This window comes from Bombus vosnesenskii, unplaced genomic scaffold, assembly GCF_011952255.1.
Source record: "Bombus vosnesenskii isolate JDL3184/JDL3185 unplaced genomic scaffold, Bvos_JDL3184-5_v1.1 scf7180000013295, whole genome shotgun sequence".
Taxonomy (NCBI): domain Eukaryota; kingdom Metazoa; phylum Arthropoda; class Insecta; order Hymenoptera; family Apidae; genus Bombus; species Bombus vosnesenskii.
This window is the reverse complement of record NW_022882946.1, coordinates 72733-96591: the sequence shown is the minus strand read 5'-3', so window position 1 is coordinate 96591 and position 23859 is coordinate 72733. Positions and strand designations below refer to the sequence as shown.

At 36.4% G+C, this 23859-nt stretch overlaps 1 protein-coding gene and 1 pseudogene across 1 annotated transcript; one reads left to right on the top strand and one right to left on the bottom strand.

The window, feature by feature from the left end:
- Positions 1-13: 13 nt before the first annotated feature.
- LOC117233238 lies at positions 14-3092 on the top strand (annotated as a pseudogene).
- LOC117233099 (dmX-like protein 2) lies at positions 2338-23080 on the bottom strand. Its single transcript, XM_033493042.1, has 40 exons — positions 22815-23080; positions 22154-22351; positions 21908-22061; positions 21090-21302; positions 20865-21000; positions 20571-20768; positions 20310-20491; positions 19969-20181; positions 19728-19881; positions 19253-19617; positions 18709-19001; positions 18424-18633; positions 18030-18320; positions 17782-17928; positions 17405-17663; positions 17097-17338; positions 16730-16946; positions 16266-16628; positions 13901-16168; positions 13435-13749; positions 13239-13340; positions 12985-13155; positions 12498-12731; positions 12265-12405; positions 11939-12171; positions 11668-11849; positions 11165-11531; positions 9834-10070; positions 9446-9698; positions 9112-9316; positions 8755-9025; positions 8490-8663; positions 8280-8378; positions 6752-6838; positions 4752-4812; positions 4385-4593; positions 4053-4197; positions 3747-3964; positions 3589-3672; positions 2338-3511 (listed from the first exon to the last, which is right to left on the bottom strand). The coding sequence occupies exons 1-40, from the start codon at positions 22899-22901 to the stop codon at positions 3395-3397; spliced, it is 10095 nt and encodes a 3364-aa protein (XP_033348933.1). The 5' UTR covers positions 22902-23080; the 3' UTR covers positions 2338-3394.
- Positions 23081-23859: the final 779 nt, after the last annotated feature.

Below are 23859 nucleotides of genomic sequence, written 5' to 3'. Positions count from 1 at the left end.
ACTACAGTGATCAACGCGCAGCACAACGACGCAACCTGCCATGACATAAGGAAACAAATATGATTGTCCAATCCAACCACAATCCAACTATATATATTCGCTCGCAAGCAGTCTAAACGACAATTAAAGGAAACACACGATAATATAGATAGAACCACAAATGAATAAACCTAAAGATTTTTACTAATTATTATAAAATATACGTTGCATTAGGTACTGATATAGGTTGCATCAGGTACAGATAGATCAAATCGTAGAGCTTTAATGCTTACACAACACATTTATTCTTATTAGTTCTACCGTAATCGAACTAACACTTATTGGAAATTTCAAATATATAATTGCCATAAATCTTCTACTTTCCATAAATTAAAACGCAGTTATAACATGATTAACAAATTGGAAACGAATATAATAAGATAGCTTAGCTGAGAGTAGGTAAAGCACAAAGGAGAAGTTATTATCAAAAAGTATCATGCCAGCGATGGAGTTTTCTGAATCTTTATTAGGTAGAATAAAACACTTTAATAAAATTAAAATCACACACACACACACACACACACACACACACACACACACACACACAAAATTCTCCTATAAAGAAATAATGGAATTTTACATTATGCAACAATGCGTTATTTAGTAAGGGAACCGTTCCCACCAATTTATCAAGATTCTCACGAGAATGGAAAAAAGTTTGAAATAATATCAAAATCGCAATTTAAAAAGGCACAAAGTATTTGGGCAAGAAAAGAATATAAGAATGAAGACAAGCGAAAGAAGTTATTAGAGGATGAAGAAAAAAGATTGAAAAACTTGGAAGAAGCTAAAACAATTGTAATTCAAGAAGATAGTACTCTGTCATCTGCAATTTATGTAAAGATTCGAGACAGTATCAATCATCGGGACAGACGAGTAAAACTTTCCGGTACATAGGCTTAGACGGCAAGGTATAATATATATTTGTGAGCTAAATTTTAAATTATATATCTAATTTGTATCTATTAATTCAACATTATTATTTTACATTCTTTTTTTTTTCTAGGAAGATCTTCTAGGAAGAAAAGGGTTATAATGACATTAGTGAAAACTCAGGTCGAAAGTTAAGCAGCGCCGGGCACGGATAGTACATGGATGGGTGATCGCCTGGGAACTTTGTGTGGCGTTGGCGAAGCGCGCTGGGTCCGTCGCGCCCCCCGGTGGGGTTCTCGGGCTTGGACGCTGGCGGCTCAGCGCCTCGGGGCCGCCAAGCAGTCCGGTAGGGGAATCGGGCTGCCTAGCACGGCGGCTCCGGTGTCCGAATGCTGATTTTAAAATACCATATAAACCATTCAAAAGGATGGATTACAAGGATGCGATCGAGTATCTTCGAATTAACAATATAACTAAAGATGATGGAACATTCTATGAGTTTGGCGAAGTACACTGAACAAAATTATCTGATTATTGTTTCGCTACAAAATTTGTATTCCTCGTTTTATTCATGTGTTCATAAGAAAAAGGAGGAAAAGAAATAGTAATATTTTTCATCCATAGGATATTCTAGAAATGTCAGATAGAAAAATGACCGATGCAATAAATGAACCGATAATGTTGTGTAGATTTTCTGCAGAAATCAAATCATTTTATATGCAACGTTGCGCCGATGACAAACGTTTTACAGAATCGGTGGATGTACTATTACCGTATATTGGTGAGATAGTTGGAGCTTCGATGCGTATTTCGGACTATGATGAACCGTTGGAAGGCTATTCTCTTGCGAACATAGACACAAAACTATATTATTGGTATACCGGTCAGGTAGGTATCATTGATTCTATTTGTAATGACATCATTTTCTATCAGTCTTTTTTCAGCGAAAATACGGAACTTGCCCTGATGGCGGATTTGGATTAGGTCTTGAAAGATTTTTATGTTGGCTTTTAAATAGATTTCACGTACGCGATGCATGTCTTTATCCACGTTTCTTGGAACGTTGTCGACCTTAGATTTCACGAGCGTAATTATACTTATATGTATATGTATCGAGATGAACGAATTCACAATTATTAGTAGGTAAATTATTGAGAGCTTCCAAAAATTCAATCACGACGAAATTATTGAAAAATGAAAAGTCTCGGTAGTCAGAAGTAAACCAAGATCCAAGCATTTATTTGTTATTTTATTTACCAATTTGTGATTTTATGTTTGAACACTTTATCGCATTGAATGTCTATGCGTATAATGGAAAAGTTTCTCGATAGACAATCACGTATGTGAAACTTTTACCTTCATGAGTGAAATCAAATACGTTACGATAAATACGTTAAAGAGCCAGGAACATCAGAAGGAAATACATGTTTTTGATGAAATTATATTTCACAAATACTTTCGTTTCGACAACGCGTAACTTATAATACATACGCATAGGATAGTTATAAATAGGTTTTTGACATTCTTCTTTCACTTTTTCTCTTTCTTTTTTTCTTTACTTAGTCCCGTTAGATTTTTCAATTCTCTCCTTTCTTAAATACTTCATATCGTATATACAAATCATACGACGAATATTAACTGTTCTATCTCGTATGTATTTTCATTATGTCAATTTACATACTTATAGAATAATACGCAATTTAATATTTTTGTTAAATATTTTTTTTACACGAGAGAAACTTTCAAAAATGTATTTCGCCACAGAGTAGGAAAATACGGAAACGATTGTGTGTTATGACAGAACTCGGAACATTAATCACACAATACCAAGTTGCGAATGTAGAAACAACATAATACATGTACGTTTGATACTTATTATGAACAATTTAATTAGGTTCACTTTTGGTTGATTTTTCTAATATTTTATGCGCTTTTATATGATGGTATAGAAATATAGTATGTTCTATACAGAAACGATAATTAGTGCGATATTCAAATGGCTGGAAAATGGAGAAAACAAAATGAAACATCATTTGGATATGCGCAAACGTGTTTGTTGGAGTTCGTGAGTAATGAAATAATGTATTGCAAACAAAAATACTTCATTCTACCTCCAATAAGCAAGCGACAGAGGATATAGCGAGATTTTAGTTGTAAATAAATTGGAATATCAACGAAAATGCTCTCAACGACTACTTTATCCTTTTAAAGCTTTGAATATATCCATGTTTATAATAGTTTGATAATTATAGTTTCTATTTTCTCTCCCTCTTTTCTTTTTTTTTATCCAAAGTTTACTATTTCAAGGCGCCCAGTCCTTCTTTAAACGACTAATTGCAAGAGGGATCGAAATAAGAAGTTAACAAGATACGTTTCCACATATTCGATAATTACATACGTTTAGTTCACTAGTTTGTAACCGATTTATGGCTTATTGTTAAAATATTTTGCCAGTAGAACATCACTACGTTTTCGGACTACTTTAGTATAAAGTATGTACGACGCAATCGCGTTCCGGTAGCTGACGAACTTTCATAGATCCATCTGCGCCACATGAAAATAAACGGCCGGCAGAATCGACGTGTAATTGTGTTACACCCTGAAAGAAAATTGTCGATATTATAATTTATTTGTCAAAAGTTAAGCAATTAATGTAAACAATATTGATGAGCATACTTGTCCGATGTTTTTAAAGAAACTAGATCGCGGATGCTCTCCAGGAAAAGAGTAAAGCAGAGAATGGACGGTTAAACCCCATATCTGATCGAAAACAGTTAATACAAATTATAATATATGTTGGTATTTCTATATTTGCATACTGCAAATATTATCACCTTAATATCACCATCTCCTGCTCCACTCACGAAAAATTCTTCATGCGGATCAAGGGCTAAGCATTTTATAGCCGACTCGTGAGCCTGAAAGCGATGTCGTTGTTGCCGTTGTCGAACGTCAAATATGTTAATATCACCTTTCTTCCCACCGCTGATTAATAGCTGATGTTGGGGTGCAAGTATCAACGAGCTAGCTCCTTGTTCGTGACACGTGAAACCTAATAGAAACGTAAAGAGACAAACAGTTTTTCTGTGATCATTACGCGATTCACATACTCATGCAAAGAAGACGAGGGTGAGACGCACCTTGAATCAGAGATTTATTCTGTGGAAGTAAAGTATCCCAAAGCGCAACATTACGTCCTTCAGAACCATGACCGGCAGTTGCGATTAAGCTGCACGCACCAAGGAAGACAAAATCGGCCGTCACCTTGCTATGGCACTGATAATTCTGCCAGAACGAATTATTCTTAATTACTTGAAATTTATTCCTATACTTGTATGGTCGCATTTAATCGCATTATGTGCGCAAGACAGATATTTAGATAGATCGATAGATCGGTAAATAGACAGACAGACAGACAGACAGACAGGCAGAGAGAGAGAGAGAGAGAGAGAGAAAGAGAGATCAGTCTTACAAAAAATGGTCGTGCAGTTCCTTCTCTGCAGGCTACTTGAAACAAACTTAGATGTCCATCAGAATCCGCAACGCCGAACTTATTCCCGTGTTGTGAGAAACGTACACGAGTCACTTTGGCAAAAGTGCCCGGTGGTCGAGGAGTCGCTACAGCCGTTTGATGCCCCCATTCCCACAGGGATACCGAACCATCTTGAGAGCCAGTCAAGTCTGTTTATTCGAATATCGACAAATGTCGGTCGATGAACAGGTCCAACAGCACCGGCAAAATATTTCATCGATTAGAGTTTCGTACAAAGTTGTCGTTGACATATCAAGCAACACATTTCATTCGCAATTACTCGAAAGTAAATACATAGTATGCTTACATAATGGTAAAAGCGGATGCGAGGAAATTCTTCTTATGCCATCGATTTTATGCTTCAGGATCTGTATGAACAAAATATTGTTATGTAAATAATGATCTTATAATTAGAGAGAAAACAGTGATTCACAAACAGTACGCACATATACAAATATTTTTTAGGAAATAAAAGAAAAAGAAGTGGAAAATCTAACCTAACGTCTATAAACTTTGGCGCACACGTATCAGAATATGACAAAAGATAATATAGAAAACGGTAAATGGGCGTTCAATACTAATATGTATAGATGATATACTATAAAACTTATTAAATATTTTATATATATATATATATATATATATATTTCTTATATATTTAGTTATATATATATACAATCAGCCTGGTTATACGTTTTATGCCATCAAGTTCTTTAATATTGTTCCTTTTTCCTTGCCAATTCGAAAGAAGTTAAAACCTAAAATGAAACGATCGCTTTTTCGACAGTTTCGTATATGTATATACATATATACATCGAAGGCTCATCAAAAGAAGCGTATCAAATAACACATATTACGTGTTAAGATGTATATACTTTCTTATTTTTCTTATTTCTTATTTCATTCGATTCGGGCGATGTATTTGTTTAAAAAGCGTTCGTTTAGTTCAATCCAACGAGGGTCGTATCTATTGGATCCACTAGGTTTCAAACGTTCTCTGCATTATTTGATTAATATATATTTCCCCGTTAAACGCGTAAAGATGAGCGAGAAGATCCGAGTAATTAGCAAGAACTCTTTGAAGAGCTCTAAAGGACAACGAAGGAACCAAAAAGATTGTGACAACCGCAAATTATAAAAGTGAAAGCTAGCGGACCCATTGTCTAGGATTCGGATGAAAATGCTCGATCTCTTGTTCAAAATGTGTAAAGAATCTGAAGGAAAGCACAATAACTTATTAAATACTACAGACGACATTCAAGACAATGGCAACCAAAGGGCACAAATTTTTCGCTCAGGTTTTTATGTACGAAATAAATAGTCATTAGGCATGCAGTGTTACGAAAGAAAAGTTTGTGAATCGGAAAGTTTCATCGATTGGCTTTGCTCATTTACAGTTAATTCACAATATTGTTTTGGTAACATATGAAAAGTACGTTAGTATCGAGATTGCCTTGGGAGAAGGAACATTCATTTTCTTAAAAATTCGCGAGGCGTCTTCGATTGATTGAAAACCCGAGGTCATGTATAACAGCTTAACGAACTATTTCATTCGCTGTAAAATAATCTACTACTGTACTGTAAAATGATGATGATGACGACGACGACGACGACGATGATGATGATGATGATGATGCTAATGATGATAATGATGATAATGATGATGATAATGATGATGATGATGACAGGGTAGTAGTGGCAATGGTGTTGAAAACGGTACTGGTAGTGGTAGTGATGGAAGTGACGATTATAAAGATGATGCTAATAATGACAATAATGGCGATGAAAATGATAACAACGTAGGTAAAAATTTAACAGTCACGATAATAACGATAACGTTACTAAAATAGCAGATTAATTTCTACTTACACGTATCGATATGCATACGTATAATATTAAGTAAATTGTCTTGAACATTATCGATTCGAAAAAGAAATCATAGTGACAAGTTAGATATGTATATACATATACAAATTTTTCAAGAAAATTATTGTTTTGTAGATCGATATAAAAATTACGTTTAGTTTGATTACGAAGGAAATGCTAAATACTTTATATATAGTTAGAGCTTTTACTGTGATTCTACGCGAATAGCTATTGTTTATGAAACATAACGATTCGTAAAAACGATGGTAAATCCAATATATTTAATATTGTACGAATTTTTAGAACGCTTAGGATATTACGAAGAAACAGAAAACTAGAGCAAAAAGGAAAACGAGAGTAAAGGAATTAGAATATAAAGTTGGCACTAGGGATAATAATAGGATATCATACAGGCTAGGATCTGTTAGAAGTTAATCTCACCGGTTGCAACAAGTGTTTGCTCCTATCGGCAACAAATTGACAGAAACGCAGGTCGTGGGAGCCAGGGAAAGCGGGCATCCCCTTCATCTGAGCGAACGAACGAGCCACCAGGTCAGTGACGTCAGTCAGACGTAAACCAAGTTAGACGTTAGGCAAGCATTGAACAAGGAACATTGTTTCTGTCACCAAATGTGCTACTTAGACGCGACCCAATGCGTCGGCTACATACTCGACATCAACACATTTACGGCTATCGACACTTCCCTCTTACGAATTGTTATTACTTTCCTCTGCTCGATTTCCATTCATTTTCCGCTATATCGTATCTACTCTCGCCTCTACTCTCATCGCTCATTCTTAAACGCCCTTAATTCTTAAACAACTTTGATATTTGTGCTCATTGCCTGTGATATATCGCAAGAAGTAAATCTCGAGATAGCCGTGCTCCAACCGCGTGTTTTTCAAGAAAGGTGATTTATAGTGCAATTTTCTTTACATATCATGCAACGATCAGTTCCTTTCAACCTTTTAAAGAACAGGGGGCCTATTATATTTTTTATACCTACGGTTATAACTTGAACTTATTTGGATCACGAGTCTCGTTCGTCCAACATTTCTGATCAAATTAATTTAATAATATTATGAACATTAACGATACTAAGCGTTAGAATTCGCTGCTTACTTATGTAAACTTATGAACGCAATAAATACGATAGTGTATAATGTCGTTAATAGTATCGACATACAAGATCTCATAAGCAAACGATTAGATCCAAACATTCGAACGGTAAATACATACATATATACGTTCGTAAGTAGTGCGTGTCAAACACATTCATAGACACGGTTTTTACTCGTCAAATACAAACTTTACTTTATTTTATCAACACAAAGAGAAAACAAACATTAAGAAAAATATATCAGGCTGATTTTCTGTTTGAATCCGGAAATACATTTTCTTATTTTCAGGTTTTGAACGTTGAAAATATGCAGTTCATTGGCAATTTCAATTTTTCGAAAAGAGAAGGAAATTGTACATTTGGCTGGAAATTCGAATTTTTCATTTATTAATCGACAAAGTGCTCTTGCATAGAAATCCCAAGTAAAAAGAAAAACAAAAATGGAAACGCAAACAAAAACGAAATAAAGATATTTATAGAAAATGAAACCAACGAAATTACAAGTTCGATTTTCTCAATTTCTTTCGTAATGCCATTTATCGCTCAATTTTTCATTAACCCAAACATTCCTGAAGCGATAAAACGTTACAAAAATACAGACTCGTTACTTCCTTTCTCTTCCTTTCTTCCTTTCTTCCTTTCACTTCGACCAAACATATGAATATATACACATGGAAAACAGAAACATCGGATAGTAGATCAGAAACATCTGGGTTAAGTCCAAGTAGGAATACAACACACGTAAAGGTGTAAACGTTTTATAAGACAAACATACGACTGTACAATGCTGAATATAGAAATATACGAATTATCCATTTGTCATAATTGTGATCTTGGGGGAAACTTACCACGCTAGCTCCTCTCCCGCTTTGACTCGCGATACCCGACTGAGGTTGAGAATTATTTGCCTGCGGACTTTGAGCGAGTAACGGTCTATCTGCTGCTGTCTGCAAACGAAAAATTGAAAGGTGTATACATATATGCGGACATGTGTGCAATACACACAAAATGAGAGCCAGCATTATCGACGAGAAAACATATTACTATAAACTATTTACTTGAATAACTAAGAAACTAGTTGGTTGCACTGGTTCTGGTTCTGGCTGTTTATTTAAATTTATGATGTCAAATTCACATTCGTCTTCTAACCAGGATGGGAGTTCGAGCAATAGCGATATATTCATTTCTTGTACTTCTCGGGGAGTTGCCAAGGCCATTAAACCTGGATTCACCTGAATCGTTAACGCTGTGTATCAGCAACATTTGTCTTTCCCAAAATCGCGCCACTTTTAAGCGTAACTTTTAAAAATAGACCGATCGAACCTGATTGAGGCAAAAGGCACTAATGCTATCCTGTTCCTTGTGAATAATTCGGACTGGTTCGGGCAAACTCGTAGTACCGCTATCGCTACCTTTGTCATCTGCGGTTGACCCACGATTCAAATTATCCATCGCAGTTTGATTGCTTTCCAAAATCGACGACAGAGATCTACGTTTGCCGAATACGGCTCGGATAAATATGTCTTGTACCAACTCTTGTCGAACTAAATAGGACCACAATCGATTAGCGGGAGCCGCTGATGCCAAACGCGTACTAAAAATATAAAAAATAAAACATCCATAAATTGTTACATCAGAGAATTCCAACTATTGCTTTTGCTATTGAATTTGCAATCTTACTTGAAAGGAGTATTGCTTTTTTCAAGTAAAGATCGATATTTATGAATCGCTGGCTTTCCCGGTATAGGTGCCGGATCTGGTGCACAACCAGGAATGTAATTAATCGGTGGTGGTCCTCTATTGTCTAATTCATCGCGCAATGTTTCTTGCCATTGTGCCACAACAGCTAACGTTCCATGAATCAGAGGACTATTCACAGGTAATTCTGTATATATATATATATATGCGAATAAGGCAAAAAATTATATTATCCTTTAGTTTCAGAATGACAGAGTAAACTAGTAGTAGATCGTCAAATTCTCGATATTCTCTATCAAATAACAAAACAAAATACCTTGCATCTCTATGCCAGCAACATTCAAAAACTCCTGCAGTTGCTGTTGTAATATCTTCACTATGGCTAATCGCATAACACACCAACTGTACGAATTTGGATTCGTATGTTCCGTATTGTCCTTTGGTTTGCTCTTTGGTTTTGAATTGGTATCGAATATATCTTCCTCGTCCTCGGACGAGTTCAAATCCGACACTGCCGAATCGGATGAATCATAGTCGATTTCATCCGCATACTCGCTATCTATCTGTGGCTGTATCAAATACAGGAAACAACTTTTATTCTTATAATTATCAGATTATATAAAATTAGCAAAATCATATATACGTCGAACGCAACTAGCCACTGGTACGCATTAGGATATCCGCAGTCGATTAACTCGACTAACCTTCATTAAAAAGTACGATATCATGCTCATTTGAGGTGAAACAAATTGCTCTCTATATGTAGGTTTGTCTTCTTTCATATTTGGTTGTTGACCTGTAAATTGACCCAACAATTTCATGTTCAATTTTACACGTTGTTTAGTCAATGAGGTCATGGTATTCCATACGGTTCCTGCGGTACTTTGAGCTTCGTTCGAACCACTATCACCTCTTTCTACCATTCTTCCTACTCCACTCGCCTGAACAGAGATTAGATGTATTGTATATGTATGTGTATGTATATATATATATATATATATATATGTCGGGTTGAGATCGGAATTTTAGGCGCGTGACAACTCTTCGCGTGGACTAGCCATCGTTTCACAAAGCCGAGATTATATGTACACGTATATACAAGCCTATCACTAAGCTTAACAAACAATTAAGTCTAATGAATGATAAATTTGATGAACAATGAAGTTAATGAATAATATGATTTACGAATAACGAATTTAATGTACACTATTGACAATGTTTTTGTTGGGTTCAAACGAATCCACGGCCAACGAGATAACTCTTTACTAAGCGTAAAGAATAATCTTAGGCGTAAAATACGATTGACGAGAAATGCTCGATGTGTCACTCTCCAAGGCAATCGCACGAATGCCCGCCTCGTTTGCAATTCGATACGCACTCGTTAGAAGCATCGAGAAGTTCCGAACGCCGTTGCTAGGCAGTTTCTGCCTGGAGTTTGGTTGATTGATACAATGTATGTCCCATTGTCTCGGCACCTCCGAGGTAACCTCACACGTGGCTAGGTCCGCTCAAGAGGCCGCATGCCGCCACAATCACACTTCTCGGAAAACCCATACAACCACTCCAGACCCCCCAGTTAGGCAAAACGCTTATCTCGTGACCGTGGCTACGTTCGGCGACCAATTGTCACCTTGAACCCAATCTCGCTATCACAAATTTTAAACAATTACAGCTATAATGAAATCTAGGCTAAAGTACTAGAGAATGTTCCCAAAATTTCCAAGGAAAGGCTTCGGCTTTCCTTTCATCTCCGACATATATATATATATATTTATTTATTTATACACAATGATATGCTATACAATCGGTATCGCTTAAAACCGTATAATTTACGCGTCTCAGTTGTTTGCATCTCTACTCTTTTCTTTCCTTTTCTTTTTAGAAAACTCGAAGCCTACACCGATTCGTAGAAAGCTATATATAAAGACATGTGGTTTATTTCTTTGCTTGATATATAGCAAAGATATAATAAGAGATACAATACGAGTACTTGGTACATCAGAAAAGTATACAACGAAATAAGGCAAAGTTATACCTGGCTGCTTGTACTTGCGACACGTAGCAATTTCTTGACTCCACCTCCAAACAAACAGGACCAGGTGTTGTTACCAAAATGTTGACCTACGAGCCTATAAAGAATATGACTGTCGCAACTCCACAGTGCATAAACGAACAAACTCATGTAAGTTGCTACAAATGCTTCGCAAAGGAGAATATTCAATTTTGGTGTATCTTCGTCCTTCTCCCGGGCCAATAGTGCACGCAAGTTAGTCACACCTGGCCATTTAGAGGGTGAAGTAGTAATGCACACACCATCGTCCGTCGAATACCTTCGATGATGGCGATTCGATGCTACCAAGTGCCCGCCGGAGAACGTTTCTATCTCTGCAAATGCTGGAAAACTGTACAAAAAAAAAAAAAAAAAAAAAAAGAGGAAGAAAAAAACAAAGAAAAACGAAAAGAGAGACAAAAAATGATTTACGATAAAGCATCATTCTCTAATTTTACTAAGGAGTTTCATAACTTATTTGTATTTACCTGTCCGGTTGTTGATGTTTCGTAACAAAAGTATCGGAATCGCAAAGTGATTGATAAATACAAGCACTTAACGCCACCGCTAAATCCCTCATTATAAATACCTCGCAATAATGCGTGTTTCTCGTAGGCATTGGTGGATTACGTAATTCCACCAACGTCTGCAACATATCGTGAGCTAGGGACTAAAAAGACAGATGTAACGTTAAGCTTAGAAAATTCCGTATTGATATTATACGATATTATATACGATCCGTCATGATATTATACGAACTTGCAAGTGCCTGACCGGATCTGCCACGACAGTTTTGTTGCATGCCACGCTAGCGCTTAAAAGAGGAAGCGTGGTTGGAAACGGAAGAGGACTAAGTAACTGTTGTTGCGTCTTTTCTTGTTGTAATTCTTGTAATAAAAGGACAAGTTCCATTCTTACAGATGCTAAACCACCACCAGATGCTCCATGCAAAGAACAGTAGGATAATAATGTTCGTAATAATGTTTCGTTCGCTGTAAATATATATTTATGGCAAATATTATCGAACAACTATATGTATGCATGTATTATATTTAAACGCTGGCTGACACCGGTCAACAGAATACCTTTTAGCCACCTTTTTCTTCTAGCAGCTCGTTGTACCTTGGCTTCGAAATCCAATTTTTCGGCCATCAATATTTCATGCAACGTTGGCTGTTCACCAGGTTTACATGGTTGCACCATGTCATCTACCATACCACCTTCGTCTGAAAGCATAATCGTTTTGTCAGTTTAAGACAAGCAAAAACAAGCTGAACATCGTTCAATTAAAAACAGAATAACTAGTCTGTCCGCTTACATTCCGATACGTTGTTTGCATCTCCGTCCGAACTAACGCTGTAATTACAAAGCTGCCTGAGGGCGTCTACCTCTCGCTCGAGCCATACGTATAGCTGGTATCGAAGTTGACCTCCGTCCACTTCGAAACCCGTTGCCAATGTTGACAATTCTTCCATTAAAATTTTTAAACATGCCACAAATTTTAATTGTTGCGCCATAATGTCCAATTGTCCTGATGGTTTTGTGATTTTCTCTAGAAATTTGATGGTACATACGTATAGTTATCTGTTATATTTCACTCAGGTTACTAGAATCTGTATTTAACGACTTTGACTCTAAATTCTGTCCTTTGTAAAAAGACACTATATTTTTTAACTTCTGATAATGATAGTTGTAATCCTGACGACTAATTTCAGATTACGTACACACACAAAAGGAAACGACTTATACGTGTCAACTTATTAGAATTAGGTCAAGGAAGAACTAGATGGATTACATTAATTTACCACTTTTCTCTGTTTCCTTCGAACCATCGGTGATCTCTTTTTTGTCTAACTTCATGCTTAAAGGTGGGCTGTCGGCGTCCTCATGTTCAGCAACATCGTCATCGTCATCCCAGTTTAACACTAATTCTTCCTCGGTTTGATGCGTCACAGGTCGAGACCAGTCTACAATGCCTAACACAGATAAGAACACGATAGAAACACTCCCATTTTCCATAGTTATCTAGGCGAATTATAGATAATTAATGAAGTTCCACCTTCGATATTGTCAGTTTTCTTCAAATTGTCATCCCAACTAATAATCCCAGTGTCTATTTGAAGATCTTGTGTCCTTGACTTGCTTGGACTATTTAAGAGACCTAACAAAACACACGACAAGAATAGTTAATAGTAGTAAGAGAATTAGCAGGAGGACAATAATATTGTGAACATGTCGATTATGTAATTACGTACTGGGCGAGTCTTCGCAATTTGTCTCCATCACTTTATTAGGTAATTTAGAAAGAACCTCGAGAGCGAGAGCAGGACATCCAGCTTTAAAGTGTGCGTGCGCTGTTGTGAAATACAGTTGTCTCTCCAAAGGTGTAATGCTATCTTCCAAAGTTAACTGTTTGTCAGGTTGTGATTTTGTTTCCATACCGTAACTAAAGCCAGATATAACTACCGAATGACCTTTTTTCTTATCCTGAGCGGTAGATGCAATGTACTGCCTGATCAGCAATGGGTGCGTTCGAAGATAAACGTAAAAATTAAAAACATTTGGATTTGCTGAAACAAAGAAGGAACAATAACTTAGCCTATTAGTTGTGCTCGAACTTTCTAAATTTCTTTGATCGCGAGCTCTAAACTCGACGGAATCATTTCTTTGCCGATATTCAAACTGAATGAGAAGAATGACAAAAATATGTAGTTTCATTACCTGTTGTACCTTCCGGTTTATCAGATTCGTCGTTATATTGGGGGTGCAAAGTTCCAACGTTTGTCAACAGTAAAGTATTGAGCGACCCTGCATAATCCTTTAGAATCCAAAGAGCCATACTGCGTAAGAATGGATCTGGATGAGCTTTGTTCATGTCTTGATTTTGCCCGTCCTTATCACAACCTAAAATTTCTTCATAGAGCAATCTTCTCAAATTCGGGGAGGTAGTATCGTCATCGTAAAGTCTGGCAATGACCATCGCTAACTGTATATCGTTCAATTTGTTCAGACATACATCGATAGCATCTTTTAGAGAGTTTGCTAACAAGAAGAAGGCCGCAGCATGCTCGAATCTTTGTTTACCAAGTAGAGCAAACGCATTCTTCAAGGCAGCTTTTCTCCAACGATCTTCCGTAAAATTGTTCGCGAAAAATGTTGTCATTCTTTCATCCCTCTTATTTCTAAACAATCCCCAAACGAGATTCTTCTTTTTCATAGCTAAATAATAAAGCGCAGCGTCGAGAGGATCCTGTTTCTGTTGATAAGCTGCTTTCGCAATCTTCTCGATACACCTTTTCAATATAGTGTTGCTTCTAATCCACCAACCTATACCCAGTTCCTTTAAAATGCTCCATTTTGGCTGTCCCTTCGCATAAGAAGGTATCAAACCTAGCAATTCTTCTTCGGATTCAGAATGAAACGCCCAAACAAGATTATTCGATGATATACCTTGCTTTTGAAATTGCGCTCTCTGTGCCAACGGAAGACAACGAATCAAGTAATTGTAATGCTTCATGGCCAATAAAAATCGGAGGCCACAATCGTCCAACGAATCGGTAGAAACCGTTTCTCCGTCGGGGATACCGGTCAAATTTTCTTTCGCAATAGCATTCTTCGCGGCATCTATTGCAAATCTTTCTGCAAAATCTGCATTGCAAGTTGAAACGGTATCGGCTAAAGCGAGCAAATGCATCTGATCAAGGCTCGATAAGCCAGGCAAATGAGTGTGTGTTAGTAATCGCGACAGTAATCTGCCTTGTCTTGGTCCAAAATGAGATATCCCTTGTCTTTCCGGGACCGACGAACGTCTATCTTTCTGCCGCGAACAATCGTAATCCTCTTCCAGCATGTCGTCTAACGACTCATCCTCCTCCACATTGCTGTCGAACAATTCGTTGTAATCCTGTTTGTCTTCGGTTTTGTGCTGATGCGGTACGTTCGTTTCCTTGTCTGCGATCAATAAAGTCCAAAGTGGCAACGGAGATATCGATGTTATCTCCGCATAATCTAATGTAAGCTCTTCCGGTATTTGCGTGGTTGAACCTCTTGGTTCTAGAGGCGACGTTGTACCTACGTAACTAACCGACATTGTTCTAGAACGCGACCATCCACCACCACCACGTTGTTTGACTAAATTCTCGTCGTCTGCCCTCAACGAACAAGAACTTCCTATGCATCGGACAAGATGTGCCAATATAGCCTTTACCCATCGAATTTTACCAGAATTTAGCAATTCCATTAGTTGTTTTGGATGATATTGAGGTAAAACGGGACAAGCGATTCTCGAGGCTTCGAACAAACCATAGTCGGGCATATAGTCGAAATTTAAATTCTCGTTTTGCATACCTCGTTTCTTTTTGGCATCGAGCATCGTTAAATTGATACTGCTGACTCGAGAAAGATGGGGCATAGAAGATACGTTTGCTAATCGCCTCTGCGATGTTTCGTGTGCTAATGTTCGCAAGTCTTCGTCCCGCAAATTTCGGCTAGCTTGAAATTCGTCCGATTCTTGATGTTGCAAATTTGAATGAAAACAGTCTTTCTTTGGGTTCGGTTTCCATTGCGAGTAAACGTGCATTTCCGAATCCATGCCAACCACTAAGATACCGTCCCTTACCCAAGATATCTGCATCGGCAACGGAGGTAGACCATCCGCTGTAGTTAACTCGATTTTCCGTAATTTCATCCAACGAATTTCGTCAACGAATTGAGGCTGTGCCAACGACGAAGCTTTCCGCAATATTGGTCGGTTATTGCTTTGTGACTCTTTCATTGCTTTCATATTTGCTTGTGCAAGATCTGAACATACAGGCGTGAACAGCATAATTTTCGATCCAACAGCAACGGTCAAAATATGCGAACCATCTTCTTTCGACACCCAATCTAACTGAACTAAATGTTTCTGCGTAAGTGGACAAGTGTTACCATTTTCTATGATCGACTTTCGCAACGACTGAAGCGTGCTAAACGATGGAACAGCCAACAAGCCTATCACAATCGTGAATAACATAGTTAGATTTTTAGTCGTCAAAATTAGCGTTAAACCTGATTCCTCAAAGTACAATCTTAATCGTAATGGTCTTACCTGCATTCGGTTTTGTACTCTCCCCGTTTTCTCCATTTCTCGGTGATCTCACATCTTCGTGACTAAGCGTTTGCAAAACTTGAGTAAGCCTGTGTTTCTTCTGCAAAAATTTGCTATCATAGAGATAGCTCAGGTCTAAATGTTGGTCCACCGGAATCCTCGGCAAGTGTATATTCTTCAAGTGTATCGTATCTTCTAGAATCCATTCGCTTCCGCCAGTACTTTCGCATTCATATATAGCAACGCATAGATTTACGTATCTAGAGTCAGGGTCGTTTTTAGTAGGACGCGTGAATGATTTCCCGTATTTGTACGCACACGCAATACGCCCACTATATGCAGCACTTATATTTAACGGTTGCCCTAAAATATGAATAAATTATCTACCATTCTTTGACAATGCATGATCTTATTTCCTTCAATTTTATTTTACTCTGATTTTAGCTTTTTGGATATGTACTCACCTGTAATGTCTATAGTCGATTCCTGATCTTTCCGTATCATCTCCCATTCGCACCATTCATAGTCTAATTTGCTGTTCGATTGATTTTTCGTCACTTTACATTTCCAGAAACGTATTGTACTGTCGCTACATGCAGTCACAACGATGTACGGTGCGAAGCAAGCAGGATATATGGAAGAGCTGCTTAAATGTCCGGCGGCTGGTGCTGCATGTATTACCTACGTACGATTATAATAACGATATTATTTCTTTTTATTCTTCGTTAATACTTTCGACTTTACAATGCGATATTAATTCAATTATAATTAAATTAATAAATTATAATTAAAAATAAGAGGAAATATAGAATAAATAAACATTATACGAACCTCGACTCCATCTGGTAATGGTAATTCCTGAGTGCATACTTTTGTAGTTGTGATAAGAACGTGGCTGTTCTGAGGACGTCTTTGGAAAAACATATCCAATTCACCTTGACTATCACGGCGAGATTGACTCGCTCTGCGAGATCTTTTACCTTCTGGATGGTTATAACGTCCAGGTGTTCCTTCTTCATCTTCATCTTGTACCAAATGAGAATCCGGAACATACATCATCGATTCTGATAATCCTGTGGGTGAATACCACATATAGAAGAAAGAAATAAAAAGAATAAAATAACTTGGAGAAATATTACCGGTAGTTTCAGGTTGAGAGGCTATTACCAAACGCCACATGTGTACCGTTGTACCTCGCTGCGTTCTTTCTAACACAACTATATAGAATGGTTCTTCAAAAATTGCAGATTGCTGCAAATCTACCATAGCGTCTAAGGTAGACTCCATTAAGCCTAAATCATTCATCGATGTATCTATGCCAGTTTGTTTTTCATCGTTTCGGTCTCCAGTAATTAATTGTTCTTGAAATACATGTAAGAATTGCGTATTTTGCCAATCCTGAATTTATAACAAAAATTATGTCTATTAATTAATTGGATTTAAGTTGACCGATATTATAGAAAAATATCGATCGTTTCGACCTTATATCATTCTACAAGCTCTCTACAGCACTTACGTGCGTAGCATCAGCAATAGCGTCCAATTGTATGACGCAACCTGGCCTAGCCGTAGATTGTTGAGATACTATCTTTATCTTATCGTGAATCGAATGCCTCATACCATCGTCCGATGACATATCTGTCGACAGACTTGCCATGGAATCCTGATACAAACACAAAAAAAAAAAAAAAAAAAAAAACGATGAATCAATCTGGCAACCATTTGCAAATTATATTTTCCTGAAATATATCAACAAATACTGACCATCATTCTACTTCGCCTTTCGCTAATCGATACTTCGGCTAGGAGTGTTCTAGCGTCGATAACAGCCTGATATACCCTTAAACATTCGCCATCGCTGGCGACGAAACATGCGCTTGGAGAATTTGATAAGTTACCTAAAGTAGTACTTGGTAATAAAGTCGGAATCCAAGCTACGTTACTGAACGCTGAAATTTCAGGAGAATTAATACGCGCTAGTTCGGAAACTCCGCCGCTCTTCGATAAAGGCCCGACTGTGTCTACACGCCAAAGTATTAACTCGCTGCAGAACCCCTGAAAACATCAACGGAATCATCACTTGATCGTTACCAATCGAAATTCTAAAAATACAAATTCAATAGCAAAACAGCGCATCATCATTTTTACTTGTACTTACAGTAAGCGAGATATCTTTTGAGGTTGTTTTATTAGAGTTTGATCTATTACTAACGTTTTCGTTTGAGTCAGCATTCTGACATTGAGATCCGGATTCTGGTAAATTGTGATGCGATGTCGTCACTAATAAGGGCAATACCGGATGACAAGTAATATCGTTCACTCGAAATCGATGTCCTGAAGCTCTCGACGCGTGTCCAATACTTAATACCTGCCAAAGAATAACGCGTATAAAACTAACGCACAAAAAAAGGAAAGACGAAATTGATAGCTCATTGATTCATACTTGTGAGAATTTTGTTTTATCAGCAAATGTTAATTGCCATAAATTTAAAGTTCCGTTCGAATGTTTCGATACCATAGAAACAATCGGACTTGGATGGGCCAATAAATCGTTGACCGTTTCTTGATTTGTTTTTCCATTTTCAAAGTGTCCGTCCCTTTCTTTCGAGACATTTTGATTTGGATCTGTCGAATTTTCAATATTTTTTAACAATTCCTGGCCAGTTTTCGATGTTAATGTTGATTGTTCTTCATCCTGTTCGATCAAACTCGGTAATGGTGTCGCAATATCCGTAGCTGTAATAATAACAATTTATCTAGCCATTTCCGTTTCTTACTAATCGTCAGTTTTACTGAATTTTACGCCAAATGTAAAGATATATAGAATACGTAAGATAGAGATAGAGAGAGATAGAGATAGAGATGGAGATAGATAGATAGATAGAGATAGAGATAGATAGATAGATAGATAGATAGATAGATAGAGAGAGAGAGAGAGAGAGAGAGAGAGAGGCAAAGATAGATAGATAGATAGAGAAAACGTTTACCTTCATTCGATGGTTTTGTGGATGATTTTGCCACTTCTCGTATATTTAATAATGGACCGCCAGTATTATGCGAATACATTGATACACTATGACTCATTGTGGAAGCATCGCCAAGAGGAAATGCATTAGGTATTCGTGTAGAGAATGATATTTGCGCTTGTCGAAATGATCCTGGATGATATTCGTCCAACCATTCAATATGCCAAATTAAAAAGCTCCCATCTATCGGATGAATTGAAAAAAGTAAATCTGGATTATGATGCCAATCACGCAGTAACGTTTCTATTTTGGTATCCAAAGAATCCGGAGCATGATTTATTGACGATGTTACATCCGTTGCAATAGAATTAATGGATGTAGTATTACTGCAGGAAGAGAGAAGAATAAATTTGAAATACTATTCTCTTGCAAATAAACGATACTTGCCGAATATGATAGGCAAAATGTCTCTTGTTACCATTTAAAAATATTATACCTAAGACTTTGGTGAGAATGCGCGCTGTGTGGTAAGCTATGATGCGATGAAATTGTGTGTGTTGTGTGATGTTCATCACTACTATGATCTTCTTGACTCATTGACCGAACTGTACCTCCTGCCTTTTGTATTGGTTGTAATCTTACTCCCTTTTCTATGATTATATGTAATTAGTTGAATCACTTGTTAACATTATTATACACATATTATTTAAGTACACATATACACACATAAAACGTACTCGACAAACCTTCCTCTTCAGAATCATGATCTGTATGATCTACATCCTGTTGATGCAGCCCTTCTTCCTTTTCTACTACTTTACGAGTAAGCTCTTGTAGAATACTTTCTGCTTGCATCGTAAAATGCATTTCTTTATTGTTTAGCCAGTGCAGAATAAAATTTGGTTCTCTTTCAGGATCTCCTGTGATTAAACTTGGTACTAATGGTATATCTGTGATAGACAAAACATGTCAGGAAACGTAGAAAGTAGAACATGTTGATGTGTTTACATGTGATGTATATATGTATATACATACACTGCACTATAATATAATGTAATGAGATTATATGTAATCGTACCAGTTTCAGCATTAATACTGGCTGCTAAATGAAAATGCATTCCTGGATAATGACCTGTTCCCTGGTAATTATTGTGAAAATCGTGAACCGAATACGTTGAAGGCAAAGTTGGTAAAGTTGGTGCTGTGGTATGACCTGCCTGATGTTGTTGTTTCGCGTGACGACGAATATGGAAACAGGTTCTACAAAAAATGCGTGTACCATCTTGCGAATAAGCTATAAATGCATATAGAGAAAAAGGAATTTGAGCATTTTACGCACTTCATGTGTTTAAGCCGCTGCATGAATCGATGTTTGTGCATGTTGTGATGTCGATGCTTGCTATGATGACCGTGTCTATCAGAACCTTCAAACTGACTCATGTTTGCTAAACCTTCAACATCGGGTGGTATAGTTTCAGCCCACACCCGACAAATATTGTCTCTACAAGATGTAACAAGCATGTTGGAGACAGACCCTCTAGAAAAAAAAAAAGAAAAAAAAGGAAAAGGAATGCTATTAATTTAACTGCAGCGATACAAATAGCAATATGTTACAAGATATTCTCTTACATACTTTGGCATATATTTGCTAGTCTTGCGCCAAGATAAATGTGTTACTGCACGAGGATGAGCAACATAGACAAAACTATAGCTGTCACTACCCATAAATTGAGTAACACTTGCATGATCCATATTTCTTGTTGAAAACACTGAATAATTTTAAATATAGGTTTGTTAGAGCTTTTGTTGAATTAGTCGTTTACAGAATTAAGTTTCATTACACGCGTAAGAATCTTACATTGTTTATTCTCAAACCATATCTTCACTAATCTATCATTAAATCCTGTTGTCGCAAATAATGTACCGTCTGGACTGAAACTCATGAGATGCACTGGTGTAGCTGTGCGACATTTCCAAACGCAGTTCCATGCTCCTGGTTCATTTCCGCTACTCGAATCACCAGGTGCTGGACTTTCAGCATCTCCACCAATCGAAAAAGTAACTGTACCAGCTGAAAAAAAATTAAACATTCTTATATATTCTCTACTATATTCTTCTATTTTAAATTCCATCAGAATTGTTCTCATAATGAAACATCCTGCATAGGAGACAGAATATTATGTATAGACCTTTTCCTATATCAACAGCATGTATATTAAAGCATCAAGGCATAGGAGCAACAAACAATAGCTTAGAGCACATTATGTTTAGAGTGACAAAAGTCAATGTCTTCTAAATACTGCATGTAAAAGAAAAAAATTATTGGTTCTAATACTTTTAGAGTATGTATTTAGTATTGAATAGCATTTGTTATGTAATAATTTCTGCCAAATAAACTTATTAAAGTCAATTTCAAATATTATTATCATTTTTCACATTCACATGTACTCTTTCAAAGTAACAAAACTCACAGTTTTGAAGAACATTCGAAGTATTTTGTTCACGTCCAGTTTCACCTTCCTGAGTTCGTAATGTATTTATCTTCACCACTATACACAGTTTTATTATTGCGACAAGACACAAGACTAACATTGTGTACATTTAAGCAGATGAAATTAGAAGGGATACCAATTGCTATTAAATATAAATTAAACAAGAATAATGAGAAAAGCTTACTATGTTCTTCCTGAAATGGGGTTATATTTTGATGCCACAATTGTAAAAGTTCTCCCCCAGTTAATAATCTTGTTCCTTCCAAATTCCATGATAGAGAAGTAATATTTGATTCAGTTGTCAGACTACCAGTTTGAACCCATCGGTATTCTAATTGCTATATGTTATAGAAAACAATTATTGCATAGCATATTAAAATATATAAGCATAGTTACCAAGGATAGATATTGGGATAGAAAAGGTACATACGTGAGAACAAGTACTGTGAATAAGCGGAGTAGGCTCAAAAATGCAAACTTGATTTTCATAGGCAGCAGCTATTTTTCCAGTGTCGGTACTGCAATCCAAGCAACTGATCCTTATGTAGTTATGTACAGCTCCTGGTATTATTTGAACTCGTTCAAAATTACTGGCAAGAATTACTATGTTACAACCTGCTGCATATGCCTGTAATAGATGAATTTATTTTGTACTACTGTGCTATCAAGAAAACTTTTAAAAAATTAAATAATAATGATGATTATGACAAACGATGTGAAATCATCTTTACAAATACGGATGAAACAAATACTAACGCACTTGATTTTATATAAAAATAGTAAAAATCAATAACTATATACTCGTTACCAATTAAAAACTAAAGCTATAAAATACATATCAAATTAATCATATAAAGTTGGAAGTTTGAAAATGTTTCATAGATGGATTTTTTAACGAGTACGAAATATTTCGGACGACTTGAATGTACAACATAGTAATTGCATATGTATGCATATTAATATATATATACATATATACATACATACATACATACATACATATATATATATATATAATAGATATATATGGGTATAATTCTAGAATCGCAAACAATTGTGGAAAGAGCTGATCAACAAGGTGAATCACTTACAGTAAAAGAAATCCCTTCGACAGAACCTACAGCGTAGCACCGATCACCTGCATTGCAAGCTCCACTTAATATTTGATGACAATTCATTTTTTTTATCAAATATTATATCATCCTTTGTTATATTAAGTTTCTAGTTGGATACGGTAAATTTCTTAACTGTGGCTAACAATCATCGACAATCTTTTCTAAGCTACAACGTCGAAACGATATCAGAAAGTGACATCACACGACAGCACCTTCCTCGACTAGTGGCCATCTTTAAATGGATTTTCTCGATACGATATACATAGTACATACATACTATTACCTACTTCTGCCATCTAAACCTAAACATTCTGAACCATTTAAACTACTAACTATTAATAGGAGAATTCAAAATGTTTAATCCTTTATATGTGTATATGTAGCAATATACGCGGACAAATTTTATGTCAGCTTTATTTGAACATATTTGATCGAACTCGAAGAAATTTCTTATAATATATGCAGCAATATACAGCAAATACGCTATTCACGATAATTTGGATATTTATTTAGGTTTTATATTCATTAATACAATATGTGATAAAATTAAAGGATCAGCAAATTTTGACCGGAAAATAAAAATCAGGGTCATTCTAAAGGGTAAAGCGTCTATTTTTACACCTCACACTTAATTCTTTCAGATCCCTTTTCGTTGTAAAACGGAATGAGAAACTAAAGTTGCTCTTTTCCTTTTCAAATTTCACAAATTCAAACAACACTACGGAATTAAAAATATCTTTTTCAGAACAATGATTACTTGATTTAACATGATTTTGTGAAGGAAACTCTCCTTTTTACAACGATTCTAAAGAATTGATGCACGATTGTTTTTATTTGTTTATCGTACTTTAAACGAGAAGTATGCCGCCAATACTGGAATACAGCACCGGTCCCACTGGAGTACAGCACAGGGTTTACTTATATATATAGCTTTAACTTGATCGACTAATTCTATACATATTTTATTGTTTGCATACTTATGCCATACAGTTTACCATATACCATAATATATACTTTTAAT